A 26,140-nucleotide genomic window follows, 5' to 3' on the forward strand; every position below is an offset into this window, starting at 1 on the left:
TACTAAAACTATAAATAAAGCCTTATAAATAAACCTTGTGATAATTGTAAACTGAAGTTCCAATATTAAAAGGGTTGTGATTTGTGAATTGGCCTTTATAGAAATGGAATATTTCGGCACATAATGACCTGGTGGCAATGAGTGGTAAAATACTGGACCCTTTTTAAAACATTTATCATGTGAATACTGAAAGAATAGATGAATAGTCATTTCAAATTAATAACACTGGAGACACTTGCACAGATGATTAGCGGCACACAGTCAGTTGTGTGAGATGTGTGAGAACTTATGGACAAGGAAGCGGCGTTGACGTCTGCAGAAAACCTTTGTGACTGACAATGACCTCGCTTGCAGTGGTCGACCTATTGGGGTTTTTCAATTGTCGATTGTGATATTTAAAGAGGACGGCAGCTGACATCCACTCCGCACTCAAAGATCTTTTACCTCCGGACCGCACGGAAGTCGCTCAGTACATTTATTTACTGTAAACGTGTGTTGACACACTGAACTGCGGGCAAATGCTGAAATATTTTCCCAGCTAGAACAAACGAGGAGAGAGCAGCTGGAGCCGAGGCTCAACAGTGGCCTCAGAAAAGTCATTTAGTATGATTAATGATTAATAGTTGCCACAATCTGGCCTTCTACAAGGTTTCCTGCAGAGAGAGCAACAAGCTAGTTACAGCTGCATACATGTGGATGCTGAAAATCAGTGACTTGTAGCCTTCGTATCATTGAGGTGATTGATGATGGAGCGGGGCTAATGCCTGTGGAAACACCACTAACAGTGTTTAATTCAGTGGAAAGCTATGAGACACAACATTATGCCTGTAATACCTGTCTGCGACTCCAGGCCCTTATTAAAATGTGTAATAAATTGTACCGTTTTTAATACTCCTTCACTGAATAATATCCAACTAATTTGTTTAAGATGTCAAAAGAAGGCAATAAAAAGCACACTAGCTGTGCAAACATGAATAAGAATTACAGATATATATTTATAAAAAAAGTAATGACTGATTTCTAACCCAGGAGATGAATAAATACTCTTTTATAAAAGACTGGTGCCAAGATTGCTCGAACAAACCCGTCGCTTCTCCAATACTTTGGAGTGTTTATATGTTAGACGTGAAAGATTGCCTTTAACCTGTAACAGGGTTTCATCCGCATGATCCAAAGTAAGACAATACAGATTGAAACCATGTCGAGGTAGCAAGGAAGATCCCAAAGGGGAATCAGTTTCAACTTGAACATATTTGTTAAAAAGCAAGCAATTAGAAAGGGACCAAAATCAATCTTTTCCGCTTACAGCTCCTTTAAGATGCCTGCCTCGTTCAGTCAACCTGAAATATATATATATATGTCACTCACTGTCACTCCACTGGCAGAGATGTGTATATATATATATATATATATATATATATATATATATATATATAAATCACTTATAAAGCACTTAGTAAAAGATGAATGGACTGCATTTTCTAAATTTTCTAAATATTGTCTGTCAATCACGTGAGCTCCCATGCAAGATGCTGGCCTACCCTTCAGGACAATGCGGGGAAATCCAACCTTTGACCTTCTGGTTAAACGGTGACCCGCTCCACCTACATTGTTACATCGTTTTAAATAGGTATATTAAGTCAATAAACTCCTCAATTATAAACAACCCAATAAGAAAAAAAAACCTAAGTCTATTGGATGATCAAATGTGTAAATGCTATTTGTAGAATATGGAATATTTAAGTTATCTTCAGCACATCATTTTGTATTTTGTTATTTAATTAAAAAAAACTGGCTTTTCTTACCTCAGCACTCAACTTCAATACAAGCTGGTGTGACTGGCTGAGACCGAAGGCTTTGGTTCCCTCTGCTGGACAGCTGCTCACATTTTCAAAAGTATTTGAACGAAGGGGAAAGTTTCCCAATGTGAAATGGGGAGCACTACAGTTTTTAGTAGTAGTTATACAATTCATTTTACATATACTCCAACACTGGTCATGCTGGTATCGTTTCTGCAAACAACGGAAGATGCATCTACTTTTAGATATATTTTCATACATTTTGCAAGATGCCAGAAAGGGAAACGGAAAAAGATATAACTCATACAATGTATGTAATGTTTAAACATGCTAAGCCACTGCGTGTTTCCATTCATAATTTCAAACACTTGTTGCATCTCGTCCCGGCTTGTTAAAGACACACCTACAATATCAAATGCTGCCTTGTCACATCTCACACGCTGACGGCACACCGCTGTCACTCACTGTCACTCCACTGGCACAGAGATTGAAAAGAGCCACTCACGTCTATTTATATCCAAAAGTGGGATGGTAACAGACTAATGAGCAGCACTGTGTACTCTTTGCTTTTAGATTCATAATTGTAAACATCCATTTCATTAATATACCAAGAGGATGTCGATTGTATCTCTAAAAGGCCACTCTAATCCAACACACAGATCGGATTGAACTGAAAGATGTTTTTCTGTTATATTCATAACACTTGAAATCTTAAAAAGCTCTTATTGCTCTGAATCTCAGAGTGCAGTGATCACGATGAATACAGGGCACTATAGGCACAGTTAAAAACAGGCAAAACCTATAAAGCTATAAACAGAAAAATACAATTCCCTTCACTAAAGTTGGGTACATTTGAAGAGGCTTCCACAACAACACACAGAAATGGCAAGACGTAGAAGAAGCAACCAGTACGTTTTTGTTTGATCTATTTTTTTCAAAGCTGAAATAAAAAACACTTACAAAAAGAAAATTCAGACCACGGCCAGCACAAAGAAAGCGTACATCTCGGTTTGTCTTCAAACAAACAGTATAGGCGCCACAGGAGGAAAGTTGCCCACGTTATTTTTTGCAATCCTAAGAGTGAATGTAATTGCTGTTTGCATGTTTGAAGATTGCATCGATATAAAAACATTTGGGGATTTTACACCAAGAAAACATAATTACTAATAACGACCAATAAGGATGCGTTAGTTCTCACATTGAGAAAATACCAGAAAGGCAAGTAAATAAAATATACAAATATTTAAATTCTATATTATCTAAATAACTGATTTTCTTTTAGCAGTTTGCAAGACATGTATTTGCATAGAACTTGCCAAGCCACGAGGCAAACAGCCTGGCTGCCTGTCCAGTAAATAGAGCGTATAAACAACAGGTGGTCTTCAGTGCCATGAGACCTGGCTCATACAGCCAAATAAACTGCTGACCAGTAAACAGTAAACTCAAATAAACTGAACTTGGGCAACAAGTGGCTGGAGTGAAATTTAAAAATATTTTCCAGTTGTCTTACCGTAGCCGGCTTCCAACAAACCAAACCACCCCAGCGCTTTAACGAAGAGGACCACAAGCATCAGCACTGCAATCATATCCAGCCCTTCCAAGTTCATGGTCAACATGTCGAACGGGTCACAGCGTGACGACGGCCAAAGACACACGGCTCCCCGTGAGAGCCATTGAACTCCACTCAAAAGCCCCGCATCTGACGAGAGACCGGTACAAGTCGGAGAAGGGAGGGTGAGAGGAAGAAGTGTGTGGACGGGAGAGGGGGGGAGGGGGGATCGGGTAGTAACGATGGGCATGATGGCCTGTGAGAAGAACAGGGGGAGGAAGCTAATCATTGTTACCATGAGAAAGACTAACGTCCCAACTTTTAGGTTTTTTTTCTTCATCGTGGCGAGGATGCAAGACAGGAAATCATTTTTCACCAAAGCTCTGCAGTTCTAGAAACACTCACTTAAATGGTCAATTAGCCCAAATAAAATATATATTCATTATAGGTTTTGTTTGTTTCACATTAGTTATTTGCTAAGATGCACTTTGGGTTTATGAAGTGTTAGAATGATAATAAGCCAAACTATGATTAACACTATAGTTTAAACATCAGCTATTGTAGCATATTGACGACAGCATTCAGCTCTCCGCTTACCAAAGCTTCTAAAACGGCTGTAAACTGCAAACCTGTCCTTCAATCAGCATGTTGTCATGGTAAAAGTATTACATTAAATACATGTGCTCATGTATGAATAATCATATTAGGTTGTTATGTTTTCTTTGCAGCCATGATGTTTTTCATTTTATTTCACACAATATATCTCCACAATTCATTACACGGAAATAAAATGGCTCTACAGTTGGACATCTATAGTAGAATCATATCATTTTCATTGTTTACCATAATAATAAAAAGAAAACGATGATGATATAACAACCCCAATATCATCTGAGTGTGAAGTGAATGTCATGGCTGCACATACAGCTTATCCAAATTGCTGCATTGCTTTCAATGAAAAGAAGAAAGAACACCGTGCAATTCCCTCCTCAGTGACGCAAAAATATTTCCAATATTGCCCACTTTTCAATATTTACTCTGTTGAGGAACTGATGAGTCCCCCCGGGGCATTTGAGCCACGGCTTGATTATATCTGTTATATTACTGTCAGCTTGAGAAAAAGCCCACGTGTGATTGACCTCACAAGCTCCTGGACTTCAAATAAAGCAAAAAACCTTAAGAGAGATACCCAGGGAGGTCAGAGCGAGAGAGAGACAACACGGCAGAGAAGAAAGGATTCTGAGGTTGCCAGTTGAAATGTGGCTGCAATCAACAGCAGGTGGTTGCTGAAATAAAAAAATTATTATCTTGGTGTTTCCTGCATCTCTTTCGGTAGGTAGATGATATTACTTGTGTTTGTATTTTTCCACAATCCACTTTTACACGATAGGGTGAGCAAGCATGAATATAAAACCAGATCAGTGTTCAGTTCACCTTTAAATTCCAAGGACACTATTTCCTCCAGTGATCTAAAAACAAAAAACAGACATGTTGCTCATGTTTTACAGTCTGAGCTCAAAGCAGCTGAAAGGAGCTTGGGGCTTTTATCACATTTTCCAAAACAAACATGTTTTTCATGCAGAGCAATATTCAACAAAGCCTTGTGCAAAAAACACAAGGAGATGGTCCTGCGTTCAGCTCAAAGAGAAGTGTTGGTACCATGGAAACAACCACTATTGGACAGATAGCCCACTATCGGTTACTTTCCTTTGTGGCAGCTGAGCAAGATCCAAATAAAGCTCCCAATCCCCAGGAGTGTGCGCGTGTGTCTGTGTGTGTGTGTCTCGTCGCTAGACATGAAAGGGCGGGTAACTGCATAGGTAGCACCTAGAGAGGACAAGTGTAAGGGTGATAAAAAAAGGTGCGATAGAAGTCCCACAGGCAAAAGATGCTACTGGACGGAGGAAAGTAACTTCCAGCTGTGTTTTAAATTGAACTTCCCCTTTCGCTCTTTCTTCTGAGATGCGTTCCAATTCAGCCCGTATAACGGAGCATGACCTAATCTCAAAGACAAAAGCACCTGCGCTCCACCTCACAACTTTGGATGGGGGGTCTAATCAAGGCCCTCTTCTAACGGTGATGACAGTAATCACTGTCTGCGCATATCATCAACACACACTACGCTCTGTAATCAGGGAGGGATTGATGATGAAGGCAATTGCCAGTGTGGAGGATTCTGGTGTGTTGGTTAAAGCGGAGAGTGAACACTGTGCTGAAGGTGGCCAAAAAACACATTAGGTTTTAATCAACAAGTGAGCACTGTATCAGTCCAACATTTCAATACGTTGGTGCATCATTGATACCCGCTGCTAATGCAATGATTATGATACGATGATAGACTAACAATGTTAAGTGGCAAAGAATGTGTTACCATCTGTTTCAAGAGGATTCTTAATTATTTTCCAAAAGAGCGATGATATCATTTGTATTACTTATTAAACAACAAACCAATAAAAGGAAATGATCTTAGTAACATTACCTATGCATCTGAAGCAAAGCCTCATATCCCATTGAGACTACTAAAACGATCCATGATGTTGCACTCGGTCACATGTTCCTTCAATACCATAAAGATAAAAAGAATACTCATTCAAGAAAACAAAATTGTGTCAATCTGCAGGTGAAAAAAGCCCCAAGTGCACCATTTCTGCTTGCTAATAATACATTGCACCGCCTTCTTTATAATTGGATCATACATCGATAATGCAATTTTTAAAGATCTTCATGTCCAGAAGGAAGGCATTGGGGTGGTGGGCCACCGATTACCAAAAGGCTTTGAGAGATGTGCGCACCATTGTTCAGCTTGCTCGATTTGTTTACAACGATAAAAACACTAGTATTGCCAGCATTACCCTCTAATTTATTCAACGTATCGATGTTCTAAAACTCTCTGCAGCTTAAAACAGTCATCCTCTCTTCAACTTTGCCCTCTAATTTTCAATTAGAAGCTGGCTTGACTTTGAAGAGAGTCCTTATAATCGGAGCGTACTGGGGCTATCAGCGTTAAATTAACTTTAATTTCCTAGTTGAGTACAATTTCTCAAACAGTCTCAATAGATTAGAAATGTCAACAGCCCTCCTGTTCCTGCTATATTGAAGCCTATTAACTTTGATAGATGAGCATGCATGTAAAACCTCCTCTTACCTTAAATGAATAATCACAAGGAGAGGAAAAATCGGTTTCTGGATGTTTACTTATTGTGTTAAAATTGAATTTCCAATCTCCAGACAAAACAAAGTAGTGTAACAAGGCCTTCGGATGACTAATAACCTACTTTGCTTTTAGTGTTTTTACACAAGAAGGCCCCAGTGGCCTTTATCCTTCAAATTATATTAATAGTTAATTAACAAATCAATGTGAGTTGAGTGACAGGATTTGTTGAAATCCCAATAATGGATCGTGGTGCAATGGGTTGTTAGTCAAATCTTCTGTGTAAGACATTTTCTTGTAAAGAGAACATATATTACTAAGTACTCACATGCAATTCTGCAGCTTTTTGTTTCGTTGAATAGAAAACAAAATGTGCGCTTTGAGTGAAATTTGCAAAAGGAATTTCAAATAATCTAAAATGAACATTTTGCAAGGTTTGATAAATGACCCAGGAGGACCCACGTTATACTGCTTCATACAGTAAACACTTAAAATGTAAATACGGTCTTGAAATGCAATGCATTTCGCTCATTCAGCAACTGAGATGCACAACAGATTCTTTCAGCTCTTACAACACAGATTTATTTGTTGGATTTTGCTGCCATCAAGTGGGAACTATGAGAGCCAACAACTAAAGCCCCGGAGGATGCAGGTGGAAGAATTAATGAGCCAAAAACGCAAGCGGAGAACAGACTAAATACTGCAAATACAACTTAATCCTTCTTTCCACTGCTTTACATTTGTCATTAGTTATTATTGTGTTACAAGATGGCCCTAGTCATTTGGGTAGTATTGGACACCTTCATGTTCTCCTGTAAAGAGTCATCTTATTTGTCTTGAATGCATTCATACATGTATAATGTATTTAAGATATATATCCCTAGTTTGGAAACAATGCTTTTGCATGTATTATCTAATAATTTACAGGATAACGACCCTCTAGAAAGTATCCGTCTGCCTGGCGGATGTCACTGGGTTGCCATGACCCACTGTGAGAAACTTTTGTGTCTGCAAATGGATAAACCCACTTTTCTCCAAACGCGGCGCCTCTGTAATCCAGTTCTACGGGAGCCCCCTCAATACTGGTCAGCGTGCCCTGTGGAAACCGAGGGATTCATCTCACCGACTGCCGTCCCACGACGGGAAACCTAAAACACACCTGCAGCCTTAAAGCCAACGGACGCGGATTGTATTTTCCATTTAAATGCTAATTCCGAACAACCCCCCCCCCCCCCCCCAAAAAAAAGAGTGTAGTACAAGGACACCATGACTTTGAAAAGGGCAGAGATTATTTGTTCCTGATAGCATAGGCAATAAGAAACCCAGAGAGAAGTGGGAGCTCTGTAACACCCACCTCCCAATTTTCTTTTCACATTAGCATATCAGAAGCCTTTCACACGCTATTTGGCCTCATGAAATCACTGACATTTCCCACCTGGGAGAACAAATCTATTCCATCGAGATGGTTTTCAAACGAGAGACCTCTGATGCAACCTTTTGTCAGAGCAACGTCGGCCTTGTATCAGAACACCGGTCCTCCGCAAAGCGCTGCACTGCAGTGCATAGCAGCTCAGAGTGATCCATAAAGGACAATTAAGTCACGGACATCCTGCACCCCATATTAATGACCACTGGGCCAGAATCGTCAGAGGACTGCTCGCTAGCTTGCAATTTACTGTGATAGAGATTAGTAGACCGGCAGCAGAGGTGAGAGGAGGGTGCTAAAGAACCACGTCCATACCAAATGTTCCAGATTTCTGTCATATTGTGACATCAATCCGGCGTATCTTAACAACATGAGATCTGTGAGAAAATGCTGCATATGACAGATGGGCCGGATGAGAACCATTTGAATTTGATTGTTTTTACAGTAATTATGTGACTAAAGAAACAATCTTTAATTGAAGAGGAAAACTATTATACTTTGTTAACAGTAATGAAGATCAAATCAAATAGTCTTAATATGTTATAAACCTGTTTATAAAATGGTGCTGGAAAATGTCTTTGCTGCCATTATACTAACTGCTGAAGTGTAGACATTCCTTATCCAAAGAATAAGGGTGTCAGCTCTGAACGGGATTTGCACATTTGGAAAGGAGCGAGCAACCGGCAGCGATGACAGCTGCTCCCCTCGGTCGTCGGTTGAAGTCTCCACTCGGCTCGATAAACGCCAGAAGGCCCGGAGGGAGACGGGGGCCCAGCAACAAGAACCGCCGCGGACATCTCCATCACTTTGTGGGTTAGTGTCACAAGGAACAAGCTCAAGAAAACAAACAAGCTTAGTTAGAAAGGGGGGAGAAGAAAAAAAACTGCTCCTATTGTAGGATTCAACTGGTTCAGACTCTGCAGAACGGATTTTATCTGCATTCTGCAGAGTCCATCGTCCAGTTGGCAGCCTGAGTCACGGTTAATGCTTTGCCGTTTCCACTTGAACAGCCTTCCGAGTGTACCTATCCGACTCCTACACAAACTCAAATCACAACAGCTGACTGACAACACAAACGAGGTGAGACATTTAAAAAAACAGGACCGACGGTAACGAGCAGCGACGGCGGCATCGGTTGGTACCAGCGTTACGCCCGGCGCCGCGTCGTGTCTCTCATCCTCAGGACATTGGAAACACCGCGGGAGTACGCGCCGCCAGGCCCGAGGCGAGCGTGAAAGGGGCAGAGTGTACGGGCGCTCGTGGTGTCATCGTCTCTTGTCATGGTGATGAGTGCGACAATGAGAATTAATGGGACGTATTAGAGTGGGCGTAGTGGTGCAGCGACGGGGTCGAGGGAAGAGTGCAGTGTTTTATTATGTTGTCCAAATCCAAAGAGCACTCAGAAGTGTGAATCAGCATGTTACGTGATTGGACAAAACATTAGGCAGAAATGTCAAGTCAAAAAACGGTTTTGAGCTGAATTTCAAAAATAAAGTTATATTTTGACCGTCTCCCAAGATGTAAGAGTTGTTGTTAACAATTCCCTAGTTTCATTACAGTTTTCCTCAATGAATTTAGTAAATAAAATCTGAGAAGTGCGCATCACAATTTTCTGGAGACTAGGTGAAATTTATTCATCTTACAGTGAAAAAAGAGAAAAGCGTCTATTGTTCTGAGAAAGTAGAAGCAGCCGATGTTTGGGTTGATAATTAACTTAATTGTATTTTGATCCACAGCTAACTAATCTATTTTCTATTCATCTAATTGAGCCGTCACTAAATATCTTCCTTGAGCAGCAGTTGTTCAACCAGCGCTCAGAAAAGGTAACTAGGAAGCTTGTCAAGGTTTAGATTTTTTTTTTTCTCCTTTTAAAAACAGAGCGGATACAACGCAGCAGGGTTTCAGATTATTTCAACAACACTATCAACACCACCATCAACAACAACAATAACTAAGCTGGAAATGACCAACAGGTTTAGATGAAGATCCAGAAAGACGGAAAGACGGATTTGCAGAGCAGAAGAGCTTGACGCGAGCAGCGACAGGATGAGAAACCCATCATTCTTAAACACTCAATCGAGCAACTAACGTGTTGCCACTGTTGTTCCATTTCTATATACTATACAAAACAATGCACGGCATATTACCAACTGGAAGGCTGTGTGTGTGCATCTGAATCTCACGCTCTCGGCCCCCTTTGAAAAGGGCTTTCAGCGCACACAACTGCGCGCTCTTTGATCTGTGGCTGGAGAGGGTCTCTCGTTCATTTTGCTTTCAAGCTCTCCCCCCGACGCCACAGTGAAATACAAGTTACTGTACTTTAGGACTCATCCATTGTGTAGGTCTCCCACTACACCACTAAATATAACCTCGGATTATTGTCCGCTGGCCACCCACTGAATATTTCATTGTTCTTTAATAAAGACTGGACTTCCTTTGTCACAGTGACAAGCTGTGACGTTGATGCCGATCAGCGCATGATTGCGGGGAGACGGAGACGTAACATTAGCTGCTGTCACTGCGGTGGCAATGATGCCTTTGTGCTTCCACTGTGAGAATCAATAGTGGGGAAAACAAATGGAAAAAAGTCAATCAGGTTTGCGGCGTTCAGACCGTGATGTTTAGCAAAAGGCTGCCAATTTCAAAACAATTTCATGGACCGCCGGCAACGTGCGTTCAGGTGGAGATTGGAGAAAATACAACTGGGAACTTTCTGAAAAACGGAAATCCAAAACTCACATGAAGGATATTGTCAAACAAAAACAATCTTTGCGAGTGGTACAATTAAAAAAAAAAAGACCTAAAATGCAGTTAGGTAGGCAATCACCTTTAATCTGCAGGTTTTAGCTGCAGGTTTCTGAAAAATAAATAGAATTAAATAAGAAAAAGGGCCGTAACCTCCTCCTTACCATTAAGCCTACCTGTAGTCTTGCGTCTCTCTTTCGGCTGAATAGAGAAGATGACCATTAAAGCCCCCATGATGCCCTGCAGACTTTCTCGCTTGGTGATCTGGAAGTCCGGCACACACACACACACACACACACACACACACACACGCACGCACGCACGCACGCACACTCACACGCACACTTTTCACTCCCACACTAGGATTAGGACTCGGCTTGAGAGTGAAAATGGAGACAAACAAAACAGAGCTGCTGGGAAGGTTTAGGTGAAAAAACAAAGTCTCCGCTCCAAGCTTCCCTTTATATTCACCCCGTCTAGGTGGGCAGCACGTAGAGGAAAAAGAGTGGGAGTAAAAACACGCGTGCCTCTTGAGTTTTAAATTTCGACGCGCACACTCTGCAGCCCCCTCCTCGCCTCTATTTTTCCCGCTCCGAAGTGAGAGTTTGCCATCTGAGCTCGACTCTGCAAGCGCTTCTTTGTAACCAGTTGATTACGCACGGAAAGAGAGCCAGTGACACGCCGGGGAGAAGGGTACCACCGCCTCTTTTCCATCCAATCCCTCCTCACACAGGGAGGGAGAGATTAGAGGAAGGCAGGAGAGCTTGTGATGCAGATAATCATTAGTCCTTAGCAGGCTGCCTTTTAACTACATTTCCTGCTAAGGACAGGGGGAGGAAAAGCATGCTGTGTCCATAAAAACTAAGTGCTGAGATCATTGGTGCACACAGTCAATGAGTATTCCTACTCATGCAGAGGAGTCACTTTATATACAAATGAATGAAAGCAGGATATTCCTCTGGTAATATCAGTATAGTTTGATCCAATCACCACATTTGAAACATGTAATAGTTGAAAATAAGGAATAGATAGACAGAGGAATGTTTCACCTCTTCAGATTAAAAGAAAGATTTGTATTTAAGTAAGAAAGAATATGTACTTCTTCTTCTATGTAATTCTTGCCTGATGTGACACATCAAAAGCGGGCAAAGAATGGAGTGTGTTCCAGTGCTCCCACCAACTGCACCACCCACACACAACTCCTTTCATGAACTGTGACGGCGGGCCCAATTCAGAATTGGAACAGCTAACCACTGCAATCAAGTATCATTTTTCCCCCCACTCCATTAACCTACTTCCCGTCAGCCATGTGCACTTTGTTGCACGGAGGCCCACTAAGTATGTGAGATAGAGGATAGGGAGGTAATCCGCACACATACACCAATATCAATGACGGCAACTCAGGAGGTCTATAACCTTTGAAAAAACAATGTCCAACCTTTTATTTTTTATTTTTTTAAGTATTCTGACCAACATAACGTGCATGGCGTCTGCATTATAATAATGGGCACCGCCTGAAAAAAAGCCCTTGCTTTGCCTGCACACTACTGCTTTTCACTTAGCTCGGTTTTGCATACAAAGCTCAGAAAAGGACACTGTTTTAGAAATGTAATAAATTTTGCCTGGTGTACTGTAGATTTTGATATATTTTGATATTACATGCTACGTTGCAGTTAAATCAATACTTGTTGTCTTTGTAGTATGCACTTCCGAATTCAACCATAGTGTGTTGAAAACCGAATGCTAAAAATACCCGGATATTGTACCGCATCTCGTTGCATTTCGCAGTGTGCCAGCCAGCTTCCGCCTGTCCGTTCTGACCTACAATCCTTCGGGCAGCGGATTCGTCGGCATGAGGTTCGAAGCTTAAGGTGCAACATTCTGACGATGAAGTTTCCCCCCATTTGAATGCAAACTTTATGCAAAGTTACATACTCTGTGAGGGCAACATGTATGTACACAAGGGAAAAGTAGTTTATCTAGAAGCGTCTACAGCAAAGATGTTACGCAACATGCTAACAACGGCATGCTAACAAGTACAATGACATCATCCTGACATTTAACTGGCTGTGCTAGAGCAAACCACTAGCAGGTACCAAAGGTACCAAAGTGAAAAGGTAATAAAAGCATATCCACTTTCATGAACTGTAGCCTCGGTTTGATGTCCCAAATCAGCTGAGCAAGGCTTTTCGAAGGGTAGCCTAATTACGTTGGAGCGGTAATGACTTTTAATTAAATTAGGCACTCAAGAGGATAGAGTGGAATACTCAAATGTCTCTGGGGTAATTACACTGCAATATTTAGGATTACTCCACAGCACTCCGGGGAAAAACAATCTTATCAAGTCTGTGGGAATTGAGAAAAACATTGAGATGGCAGCAAAAGTGTTTTATAATTAAAATGAAGCTGAATCTAAACATATACCAATGACGCGATCAATACAAGTTGGTCCTGGCGATTTCAAGGACTAATACTCAAACATCTGTTTGTTAGTTTTTACATCTCAAGTAGACTATGCAGAAGCTCAGCTGCCCACACACTTGGTGCATCTGTCCATTATTTTGTGTGTAAGTGGTCGGCTTCAAGCGTTTTTTGCCGTCAACGTGTTGCCACGTACATAACATCATTAAAAGGAATACTTCTAGTCCGTAGGTGTTTGTGACTCAGACGCAGGCTGTCGTTTGAACCAACTGTGTGCAAAGGCAAATGTAGTCAAGCCATCGCCACAGGGAGCCCGTGAACAGCAGTCGATGTGAGAAGAGCGGCGGATCAGGCAAGGACTGCTGCGCAGAGGTGGCGATCTCAACACCCAATCAAATACTTTATATAACAAACTGATTGAAAATAAACTTTTCACAAAGCCTCTCTTACAAGCTCCAGTACAAAAGTAAAACATGGAAAATGCACTGACAGTGTTACTTGTGCTTGATATATAGCTCACGTTTAGCAGCAGGGAATAAAGGTAATTAGTCATTTAAAATATGTAAAAATATTTTCTAGAAGTGAACTAAATCTTTATTTACGCTAAAAACAGGTCTAAGCTGTTTGCTTTAAATGTAAATGTAAACCAGGTGTAGAATTTGACACACGACTAATTTGAACATATTCATAAGCAATCGCAAGTATATAATATCGTCATTAAAAATGTTTTTAGACAGCTGAGTGGAAAAATTCAACATGGAAGGTTGTAGACAGATTTTTTGATAGTGTAAACAAATCATTTGTTATAGCCGTGAACTCAATTACATAATGCATTTGACTTCTTTTTAAAAGACATTTTGTGAACAATGGCTTCATCATGTATTCTACTCAGCCTGTTATGTTTAAGTCAGTATATATGTGCACTTTGTATATTGCTGGTTATAGCCAGACAAATGTGGAGCTAATGTGCATAACACTATCCATATAACCATTGCCTGATTAACATTTCCAGACACACCTGATGAGACTGACATTTTTCTGCATATTCATGGGTGCAGGTTCTTCTTTTCCTCCCTTTATATTACTCCTGGTGTAGGAGGGAAATTGTGTCATCTAGACACACATATTTAGTATTTGATTGTTAAGCGGGATTCAAATTCTGAACACTAGTGGGCGCTGTTTGGAGGGACGAGTGGATCCAGGGTTGCTGTGAGCACTGGACTAAGTGATAAAGTTATGAGGAAAACCCAGAACGCGTTGACTGAATCATTTCCCGATCATACACATATATACGCTTACACTAGCAATGGTCATTTGATGTTTTCACCTATAGTATCTATTGGTTTTTGCAACGAATAGTTTGTCCACAGGTGTGATTCGTTTCACTCCCACTGGAACAGTGTCTCTATTGTCCACTAAGTGGCAGCAAAAGTGTATTTCTGCCAGCTTTTGCATTTGGAAAAAATCTTTTTTATGTTCTGTGGTGCGGTCAACAAATAGATGCATGAATCCACCCATAAGTAATGATAAATAATCCTTAGTTGCATGAGAGCTTCAACCTCATTTCTCTGCGCTACACTTTTTTTTACATTTAGCGTGAAACATGCAGGCGAGAGAGCCGACAACTGATCAAGAAAACTAATGTTGGAGCCTGCTCTTATCAGATAGAAGCCATTCCTCTCATGAAATATGTGCCAGAAATAAGCACAGAAGGTTTGTTACATTTGTGTCAAATTATCCTCCTGCAGAGAGCAGACAGTGATGACCAGCTTGTGCTGTCTGCAAGCAACTTCTGACATGCCCATTGAATAAACATTTAATTCAAAATAGAGATTTATGGAACAGACAAATGATAAAGTAAGAGCAGACTGTTGCGTTTGCGTGTTGATGTTATTGTTGAAGTGCTACACATCAGAACAAAAGTTACAACAGACGATACAAGTCAGAAGCTTCTTATTCTGGGTGTGAATGTTTACACGTCTCGCTCTTCAAATAACATATAGACCCAACTAAGCAGTTATGATCTCCGATCATCTGTACCAGTAGTATTATGGCTCCAGTGTGCAGCATATAAGTGACTGTGTAAAACTCCATGGCTACAACCTACTGCTGGACAACACAGTCATCCAAACAAAGTGCATCAGGGAGGTTTTAGTGTATTACACCAAACACACAAGGAAAAATATTTTACCAAGTACAATTTATGGAATTTACTCTAAATGAAAGGATTGTTTTTAAGCCATGTACGCAAGAAAGAAATATTAGGTGTTTTCTTTTTTGCATTTCTGTTACAGAAATCAGTGAGTATGAGGTAGGAAAATGCATGCACGGTTTTGGACAGTAGAGGGCACAATTGATTTATCTTGCCAAACCAAAGTAGCATCAGAACGAATATCTGGGAGAGGTATCAACAACAATTCTGAGCAGCTGAGTAAACCTCGGGAAAAGCTGGCATGCTACGACTCCATTTCCCACATCCAAACAGTATTTGGATCAAAACCACTCTGCCTTTAAACAACTGGACATAATATGCAACATGGATTCTATAACAAATATTAGGCCCCCTTAAGAAAAAGCACAATGTAAATAACAGTGAGCAGGCGTGCTTTTTTTATTTCCATGACGCAATACACGGCCTGCAAAAAGCACACTGCAGGGTGTCCGAACGCTCTGTCAAACAAACTAGTCTTTAACTTACCAATGTTCATTAGCATTATTTTGTCCCCTTTGTTTAAGGAGCCAAATGCCAAAAAACACGTCAGAAAAGGATGCGATGATCCAGTCTGTTTGACGGCTTTGAAAAGTTGAGGAGAACTCAAGCAGTTGATATTTTAATGCTTAAAACTGCAAGCAGAGCTGCAGTGTTTAAAGAGGAAATGAAATAAAAGAGAAAGTAGTTCACATCATTTTCCATGGCGAAGCCGGCAACATGAGACAAAATGTAACGATTGTTAATGAGTTTTTTCCCTGCGTGGGGAGAAAGATGGTGCAGGAAATGGTATTGTCTGCTGTAGCACATTGGAAGAACAGAAAATTGGCTTAGTGATTATCCATCATTATGCCATAAGCACTTTTTTTTCCAATGCCAATAACGGTTGTGCGGAAAAAAACAGTCGCTAGTTATAATGCAACCTCAAAAGACAAAGGCAGTTTTGACCATCCAAACGATACATTATTTCAGAATCTGGATGCTGGGCCTCTGGGAAGGCCATTTTTGAAGGAATATGCGACCTGCTGTCACGTACAGTTGTGCTGGCAGAATTAATGATTTCCTGGCCATTTTTCAGAGAACATGAACGATAACAGAAAAACCTTTCTTTCACTTATGGTTAGTGGTTGGGTGAAGCCGTTTGTTATCATTCAACCGTGTTTACTCTTTTTAAATCATAATGGTGCCAGAAACTACCCAAATGACCCTGATCAAAAGTTTACATACCCTGGTGATTTGGGCCTGATGACATGCACACAAGTTAACACAAACGGGTTTGAATGGCTACTAAAGGTAATCATCCACACCGGTGATCTGTTTGCTTGTAATCAGTGTGTGTGTGTGTGTGTGTGTGTATAGAAGGTCAGTGAGTTTCTGGGCTCCGGACAGACCCTTACAGCTTTCATCCAGTGCTGCACTGACGTTTCTGGATTCTGAGTCGTGGGGAAAGCAAAAGAATTGTCAATGGATCTGTGGGAAAAGGTATAATTCAACTGTATAAAACAGGCAATGAATATAAAAAGATATCCAGGCAATCGAGAATAGCAATCAGCACTGTTCAAACTAATTAAGAAGTGGAAAATTAGGGATTCTGTTGAAACCAAACCACGGTCAGGTAGACCAACCAAAATGTCAGCCATAACTGCCAGGAAATTTTGTTTGGGGTGCAAAGAAAAACCCACAAATAACTTCAGCTGAAATACAGGACTCTCAAAAAATGTGGTGTGGCAGTTTCAAGATGCACGATAAGGAGGCACTTGAAGAAAAATGGGCTGCATAGCTGAGTCGCCAGAAGAAAGCCATTACTACGCAAATGCCACAAAGTGTCCCGCTTACAATACGGCAAACCGCACAAAGACAAGCCTCAAAACTTCTGGAACAAAGTCATTTGAAGTGATGAGACCAAAATTGAACTTTTTGGTCACAACCATAAACGTTACATTCAGAGAGGAGTTAACGAGGCCTATGATGAAAGGTACACCGTTCCTACTGTGAAACATGGAGGTGGATCGCTGATGTTTTGGGGTGTGTGAGCTACAAAGGCGCAGGAATCTTGGTCAAAATAGATGGCAAGATGAATGCAGCATGTTATCAGAAAATACTGGAGGAAAATTTGCCATCAGCCCGGAAGCTGCGCATGGGACTTACTTGGTTGTTCCAACGTGACAACGATCCAAAACACAAAGGCTAAGTCGCCCTGTCAATGGCTCCAGCAGAATAAAGTAAAGGTTCTGGAGTGGCCATCTCAGTCTCCTGACCTCAATATCATTGAGCCACTCCCAAAACGTGCAGTTCATGCAAGACAGCCCAAGAATTTACAGGAACTGGAGGCTTTTTGCCAAAACGAATGGGAAGCTTTACCATCTGAGAAAATAAAGAGCCTCATCCACAACTGCCACAAAAGACTTCAAGCTGTCATTGATGTTAAAAGGGGGCAATACACGATATTAAGAACTAGGGTATGTCAACTTTTGATCAGGGTCATTTGGGTAGCTTCTGTTGTCATTATGATTTAAAAAGAGTAAACACAGTTGTTCGATAATAAATGGTTTCACCCAACTACTAACCATGAGTGAAAGAAAAGTGTTATGTATATTTTCTGAAAAATGGCCAAGAAATCATACATTCTGCCAAGGTATGTAAACTTAGGGGTCAGTTAAGAATGGTCTTAAGAGGACATGAGGGACAAAGTGGGCGCTGAGTTTGTCATGAGGCGTATTTTAAAAGCCACACTGCAGCAGTAGGGGGACAACGTCTTATATGAAGGATGTCTGGGCAGCATACCATATCAGCATATCACAGCAATAACGACCCAGCAATAAAAAAAACGGCAGGATTTTTCACACTCAGCGTTTTATTTTTTAGTGCGTCCTCACACGAGCATCTGCAGTCACAAATACCTGCAATACCTCCGTCTGCAAAGCAACTGTGCTATCATGCTGGGTCCTGATCAACCAGAACACGTTGCTGCAGTGACATCGGGCTGCACTCCCTGCCCAGATGGTCTTAATCAGTGGGCCTCTGAATCCAACTGCCTAAACACGCAAAGATGGCCCAGTGAACAGGGCCATTTGGGCTTCAAATAATGGCACAAAAAATAGGTCATTTCCACTACAGGGCCATGCAGGATGCTTAGAACCTGCAGTGAATCTTCTATTTGTTTGGCATAAAATAATAAAATATCAGACCAACAAGTTGTCTGAGGAGAAGCCTGGGCAAGCTGCATTTTGCAGGCCACTCTTGTCTCCCTGGTTTATGAACGATTGCCGTTTGTAAACCAAAAAAAGTTTCATCGCTACGTTTTAGTGAGACATTAAAGCCAGAACTTTCTTTGAGGTACAAGAAAAGCTGTAGAGCTACGCAGAGTCAATCTAAATCAATTTGTTGTGACACACCATGAAGCACAACCTGCAGGTTAAATATTAAAGTCAAACTTTACCTTATTGTCACTGCAGTCTGTCAGTTAGAGTCACAGACTTAATAATGTTCCATCCTCCGCTAGTGATTTTAAGGGGCTTATCATCACCCTCAACAGAATTTCCTGGAGTCAATCTGTCGTTAGCGCAGCCCCACCTGCAGCCACTGTGCACGCTAAAGGCTCCACCTGTGTTTTATTAAACCATGACATGTAGCTGCTGTGAAAACCCTACTGTTTCAGATCGATGTTCCCAGAGTCCCGCAGGATATCGAACAAAACTGACAAAGGACAACAGCAGCACTGCATGAGCAGTGCTTGTCTGTTATAACCAGTGTACAGCGTCCAGGATCAAGGAAAAACATATTTGAATTTTTAAAAAAAATCACAAATCTGCACAAACAGTCCGAAAAAATCCATCAAAATGCCAGATTATTTTTGCTTAACCCCCTTCATCACGTAGCTACATAGTGGATTTAACAGCGAGTTTAATGAGCGGTGTTCATTCACTGGATCCTAACTCCTTACACTTGATTCATCTCCAAATTAAAAGCTATGAAACTCATCTCGAGGTGTGAGGATGAACCCAATAAAACTCCCCCTGGTACAATGTGTGCTTCAGATAAGTGGGGGGCCCAAATATTGCTGAATAAGAAAACCAGATGCTAGATGAAAAGATCATTTAATGCTCCTTTGACTGCGAGTGCTCCTAAATCCCAACAGCAATAAACACCACTCCTCATTCCGCTTTATTTCAGCATTACTGTGTACGGACATTAGAATTCAGTGCATTGTGCTCCGCTAGCGATCCACAGCTTAATCATTGTGAAAGGTGCATATTCCATCTTTTGTTTAGGGTGGCTATGCATCACGCCATACAGGATTCAATGCACATAGATCTGTGTTACATTGTATTGATTTGTAATCAGGCTTTTATGAACAAATAGAAAAGCAAGTAGTAAACATTCAATATTATGATGCTCTCTATGATCCGATTGATTGGAAGCACACACTGCTGTTTTAGAAGTGCTAAAAGAACAGTAGTAATAGTACTAATCTGCCTGGAAAAGCACTTATATTGGACCGTTTGCTGGAGCTAAGCTGCCAAGATGACATCATCAGGTCAAATAACCCATCAATTCTGCTTTGTCTTGGAGACTACAGATGTAGTCTACCTATCTTAGCTATTGGAAATGTAGGCTTGAATGGTTTGCAAGCTCAACGGGGAGTGTATAAAGCATTTGAGCTAATGATTCGTACCTGTCACTGACTATGACACTACGCATCATCGGATGGACGACGCCTGTGACCCCTGCTCATCACAAACAGGACCATGAATGACACTTTCATCAACCGTCTCGGGCAACGCTCTCATCTAAAACCTATCGAGACTGGCTCTGACGACAGCTCATCACCGACAGTGACAAATGAAACACTCGCGGTGTCAATGCTGCTAACACTGCGCGTCACCCAATTCCGCACGACATCCATCAGCTCCCCATTGCAATAATGAAGCGGCATGTGAGGAGACCCTTTTTTTTTTTTACCCCCCCCTGGGTAAAGACATGCTGCAAGCTTTTTTTCTCACACAGATTTACAGCTCAACACCAAAAGGTATCCATGCCAGCAGCTATGGTAACACTTAAGTATCACCTCCTCTCTTATGTTCCCCACATCAAGGCCAGATTACGTGTCAGTGGAGGAAAGCTGCAGCGTGTGTTCCAGCGAGTCATGCCAGGATTTGGTTTACGATCAGGGGCTGAGAAAAAGTGACGATGGTGCTCGGTGGAAACAGTTGATTATGAGGCTAATCTGATATACTGGAGGAAGGCAAGCGGGTGATTAAAATTTGAATAGCAGCAGTGGAAAATGAGATGAGCACTCCTGGAATAGACCTGTTTGTGTTTGCCATCCTATTTAAAAGCTGAACTCGAGCCAAACTGCATTTGGTCATTAGTCCTTGCAGATCGAGAGTTTGGACACGAGCCGTTTCATGCCTCTCCAAATCACTCAAATCGACTTTCATCCAAATACATGCTGCTTATGTTTCATCTGTGGTTGCATCTTTATCCATTAGCAAACCCACACAAAGTGTCCACAATATAATGTGCATGTTTCTGAGTTTCTAATGCTCTCACGTTCCCTTGTCATGGCACTAATGTGCCACTGCACGCTATGGTTAATTCAGTTGCACGCGCTGCAAGCCGACAGCAGGGGCCCAACGCTGTGATTAATGCTGTCGGTTTATCTTTCTTCACATGCTCAGACATCGGAATGACAATTGTTTCCCTTGAAAGTAAAGTGTAAGGTGATGCAAACAGCCAAATGGAAGATGTAGCTCAGTCCGAAGTAATGTTTACCTGCGTTGCCTTATCACAGGTTGTTTCCAACCAGAGAGCGATGTTAAACGCTGGGGATCGTTTGCAATTCCTTTAATATTACTGTTGGTAAAATACATGTTTGATATTGATACTATGTGGTATTGTACTTTGGGAAATAAACATTTTCCTGTTCAAGAGAATGTTAGATCTCGTCTCAACAGGTGCAGACATACAAGAATGCTGCCTCTATAAAATTGTGACTATGCAGACACACCTGGGTCATGTGAACCGTGTGAAAATGGGTTAAGAAGCAACACTGCAGTATTTCACAAAATAAAGCAGAAAAAAAGGATAAAGTAAAAATGGTGGACATCCCGAAGTTGCTAAATGCAAAAGGGATTTCCAAAACAAAACGGTTCCTGAATGTTTTACCCAGTCAGCTTCAACTCTTGTTTCAGGGGCTGGAAGTAGATGTTAAAAAACACAATAAATCAGGTTAATTTGAGCAAACCCGAAAACAGTTAATGTAATGCGAGAAATGCAACAATTCGAAGCAACCTGCTGTGTACCTGCTACTCTACACACAGTTTCTCTCTTTTTGTTTACATGTGTCGTAGACTGAATAACTATATAACCTTCAGCTCCACCTGAATCTATAGAGACGTATTTTTCACCTCATCTAAACTCGCTCCAGCTCCTTCCTGAGATGTTCAGCCCAATACAATGTCAACATAAAACAATATATATTTCCCTGAGGGACGGCTGTTAATAGTGCAGAAATTATCAGAGAAAAGATGGTACAGAAAGTTCACGTGAACAACATATTGTAGGCAGCTGTGGTTAATGGAGGCACTTTAGAAGTGGCACGCCATATGTGGATTTAGGCAGCATATGGTAAAATGGATTATACAAGTGAAGGATTGCCAAATTAAACAAGTCAAACAAGGATGGATTACTGAACAGGCCTACTGGGCCAGTGCCCAGAATCAGAACCTCTATTTTACTTGACTGTTCACACCTGTTGTTTGGGTATAACAGATCTTGGTTAGAAGCAGGAATGTCCTGGTCATGTTATTTTGTGTTTTAATATTGAGGATCTGCCAACCAGATATTTATTCATTTATTTCTCTTTCCATTAGAGCTGCCCATACTGGGGCAACATTTCAATAAAACTCAGGCACACAGATAGACAGCTATCTCAATCTCCAAGATCTGAAAAGGAATTTCAGCAGCAGATTTTATAACAAACACCATCGCCTGAGAATTCTGGTTCACCTGGCAAGTGACAAGAATCACATAACTACGAAGCAATTCAACACGAGTCCAATGATGCAAAACACTAATATGGAGATACAAAACAATCACGCAGACATGCATACAGAGTAAAAATGCATACAGAGTAAAAAATGATCAAAATAAATGGAGATTCAAAGTGAAGAACATTAAAAAAGAGCCGGAAAGCAACTATGTAGAGATGCAAAACGACTCCAAAGAGAGAGGTCTTGCTCATATGTGCAGTCAGAGGTGTCGGGGGCTTTTCTCAAGCGAGCGCCCGGGGAACAGCCGCCTAATAATCCATCCACGGAGTCAACAATTTCCTTTAAGACGTGCCAATCTTTCCTGCTGCAGAATTCAGTTTTACTGACACTCGACAGGCTCGAGCAGTTTTTCTGAATTGTGATGGCATTCAATTTATGCAACCAACCCACCCACACAAACACACAAACAAGGGTGTCAACAGTGTACTGCCCTTCAGATTCACCGTGCTCCTTCTCTACTTGCACCCACCTACAACTGTGTCTGTCAGACGCAGAAGGTGAATACATTTCAGCGGTTGCAGTTTTAATTAGAAGCCAACAAACGGCGCTCAAGTGCCAACACCTTTAAGGGGAGAGGAGAATTGAGTTAGGCAGAGTTTCCAAGATGCACAGATGTTGAGAAACACACCTTAAAAGACACAAATACACACCAACCATCACACCACCAAGAGTTTTTCACCCAGAGAAATGTGTGAACACGTCATCATCCATCGGCTGAAGGACGCTGTGAGCTCCTGAGCTCATAGACATCATCTGCTCTGCTCTCTAGGAAGGACCAGAGGGAGAAGGACCTGAGTGGCGGGTACGATCTCTCACATCTTTGGATTGGTATGTCTCACACGTGTGCAGACATTCAATTAACGTTAACATGAATCACTTTTAATCCATTAATCCACCTTCCAACTATTGATTTTTCTTTTTTTTGTGGAGCTTGATTATTTGTTCATCCTTTCCAGCAGGAAAAACTGACACTATGAACGAAAGTGCCTTATTTGCTCAAATCGAAAGGGGTGGTTTGTGGCACAAAGATGAATGTGGTGTTTCCATTTAAATCCCTTCGCTTTTCTCCCCATTTCTCATTTCCAGGACGAATTACATCAAGGTACTTTTTGTGCTCTACAGTACATGAGCCCGCAAGCTTAACAACTAAGACAGAGTGTCTCCTCATATTTCATACGTAAACACAACCTGCACCCCCCCCTTTCCCCCCACAAGTCACAGCGGCCCAAGAGACATTTGCAGTTTGACAGCAGTTCAACAGCTATTTCAACTTTCACGTTCTAAATTGTTCTTTTGGTATGTCGTGGACGTAAGCAGCCAGTCCGTCAAATGGAAAAGTCCTTGTTATGGCAGTTGTCTGCACTGTGTAAATATCCTCAAGGAAAGCCTTAAATCCCCTCAAGCTGCAGTGATGTCGTACAGTAGCGCTGACGACATCCATGAAGTGTCAAACTAAGTCCTTTCCCTAACTGTGATTAGCGTTTAATAATTTGGTTAAAGGCTCCATGTTCAAGGTGTGGTGTCACAGTGCTGCTTTATATCTCTGCTATGGTTCATTTTGCATCCTAGCATTGACCACATTTACCCGAGATCATGTATGAATTGATGGTTTATGTCTGTGTAGCAGCTGTTTGCGCTGAGCAACTTCACACAGAACTCTTTTTTTGAAAGAAGGCTGCATGAAATCAACCAACAAAAGTTAATTTACGTGTTTAGAATGAAAAAATCTAAATATATCTAAAAAATAAAATAAAAAAATGAGGAAGTGAAGCCCATTCTGCATTCTGTATCATAAGTTCATGCAGCAGAACACAATAAGGATGGACTGGCATCCAAATTCCTACTTCTGAAAGGATGGGGCCCTTCACCGCCCGTAGGATCGTAAACCTTTAAGCTCGGCCAGTAAAAAGCACTTTTATTCCTGCCCTCAGACACGGCTTCCACATAAATTATTCACATCGCTCTGTTTGCCAGAAGTGGGGAATTGAATTTAAGCCCAATAAAACGCTGGCGCAACACAAATCGTCTGTGATTCGTAGTTGAGGCTGTGAAGAGCATAGGTGCAAAGAGGCCAAATGGCCTGCGTGTTCTCCGTGGTGTGTGAAAAACAACACGGAGGCACATATATTAAACTGGAACAAGAACACAGCTGACTTGATAGTGAACGAGACGCCTGTGGGGTTTTTTGTGAGTAGTTGATGCTCGGAGATAGATCAGCGAACACATGCCGAGGTTATGAATAAGAGATCAGTCGAGGGACTTATATGGATCTTAAAAAAATCGAGTGAATTGTTTAGTATGCCTTCAGTTGGTATTTTTCAACCAGAACCAGAGTTGGTGTTGGAGGAAAAAACAAAACTAGCTCTTTAAAGTCAAGGCTGAATTTGCACGCAAGTTCTTTTAATTTGATGGACGTAATATCTATTCATTTAGCGGCAGGGAGCGAGAGACGCGGCCAGCTGAGGGCAGCCAGCTGCTGCAAAGCCGTGAGGCTCCACACACTGGTGGTGTTCCCCTTGCCTTGACCACCGCAGAGGGGGAAATGCTGTAAAGGGGCAGGAACTGTCATCTTGTGAGAAACTCAACAACCGTAGCCTTTCAGAAGCAAAAAAAAAAAATGGACGCTACGCAACAGACCCCCTAAAACAAGGGGAAATGGAGTCCAGGTGGTAAAACACTACGGTCACCCTAGATGCAGAGTGAGGAAAGGTAACAGCCAGCGTGCCATTATTAGAAGTTATTTGAGAAAAATACCAACTTTCAACAAGTACGACAAAAGCAAGGCATTCACTCTTTAACCACAGCAACAGATTGTATCTGTACATAGAAGCCCAACCTTTTCTGTGCTTATGATGGCCAGCAGATGAATCATGTCAGCCCACACAAGTCCCCTTGAAATGGACAAGTATTTTTGCACTGTTCTGTCAAAGCAGATGCACCGCCGCCACCACGAGTAGCTCCGTCACAGTTTCACAAGCCCACTCACAATCCCAGTGACGGGCACTCTAAAAATTCAGTGACCACCTGCTATGGGAGTACATATTTTAAGTTCTGGGTGAAGGAAAAAAAACAACTGCATATTAACAAAAAATGCATGAGCTACAGATTTACTTCCAGTGCCCTTCTAACCACTTTTAATAGTCCAATACAACAATATGACTTGCAAAGCGAGGGCAATCGGTATTTGCGTAGGATATACCTATAGGCGACTAGGCAGTGGTGGTAAGAGGAGCACGTGAGGACAGGACGGTGAAGTTCTTAACTCTTGTCTGGGTCAGACATTAACACACTGCAAATACATTTATGATGCGCTGGCAAATTCTAATCCGCCTTTTGCAATGAAGGCCATGTGATTGGTGTTTTCTTTGTCATCAAGCACTGCAAGAAGAGCTGCTACAACCTACATCGAGCGGGATTTGGCAAAAAGGGGAGAAATAACATTTTTCATACACCTAAGCTGAGGTCTCCTACTTTCATATCAAAAAGTTGACCTTTTTTATCCCCTATCTTTTTCTTTATCCCAGAGATTCACTCACATGAGCTTGTAAGGGTCAGATTTGCTGAGCACACTGATCGTTTTTGTTAAAAAAGGGCGAGTAATTGTGGGCGAGTTGTGTGCTCTGATTGCCTCCGGGCTTCTTCAAGACCAATTTGTCTGGTTGTCACTTGAGGGCCGGGGCTCAGAACTCTGTGTGTGTGTGTGTGTGTGTGTGTGGGGGGGGGGTGGGGGGGGGGGGGGAGGAGCCATTTTTTGGGCAATGCTCTCTGCTCGCGGGTTTGCAAGT

At 41.5% G+C, this 26,140-nt stretch overlaps 1 protein-coding gene across 7 annotated transcripts in view; it reads right to left on the minus strand.

Annotated features, from left to right (window-relative positions):
* Window positions 1–26,140, minus strand: part of kcnip4a (potassium voltage-gated channel interacting protein 4a) — a 92,370-nt gene that overhangs the window by 25,947 nt on the left and 40,283 nt on the right. Inside the window, exon 1 of one of the 7 annotated variants that reach the window (XM_040181137.2) lies at window positions 10,847–11,270. The exons of 4 other annotated variants lie outside the window; for them this stretch is intronic. In XM_040181137.2, the coding sequence (XP_040037071.1) occupies window positions 10,847–10,904 (58 nt within the window). In that variant the 5' untranslated portion in view covers window positions 10,905–11,270. Of the gene's footprint in view, window positions 1–3,309; window positions 4,014–10,834; window positions 11,271–26,140 lie in introns of those variants that run through there. 2 more of the 7 variants (XM_040181136.2, XM_040181131.2) reach the window with 2 other exon arrangements.

Source organism: Gasterosteus aculeatus, chromosome 7, assembly GCF_964276395.1.
Source record: "Gasterosteus aculeatus chromosome 7, fGasAcu3.hap1.1, whole genome shotgun sequence".
In the NCBI taxonomy this organism is placed as follows: domain Eukaryota; kingdom Metazoa; phylum Chordata; class Actinopteri; order Perciformes; family Gasterosteidae; genus Gasterosteus; species Gasterosteus aculeatus.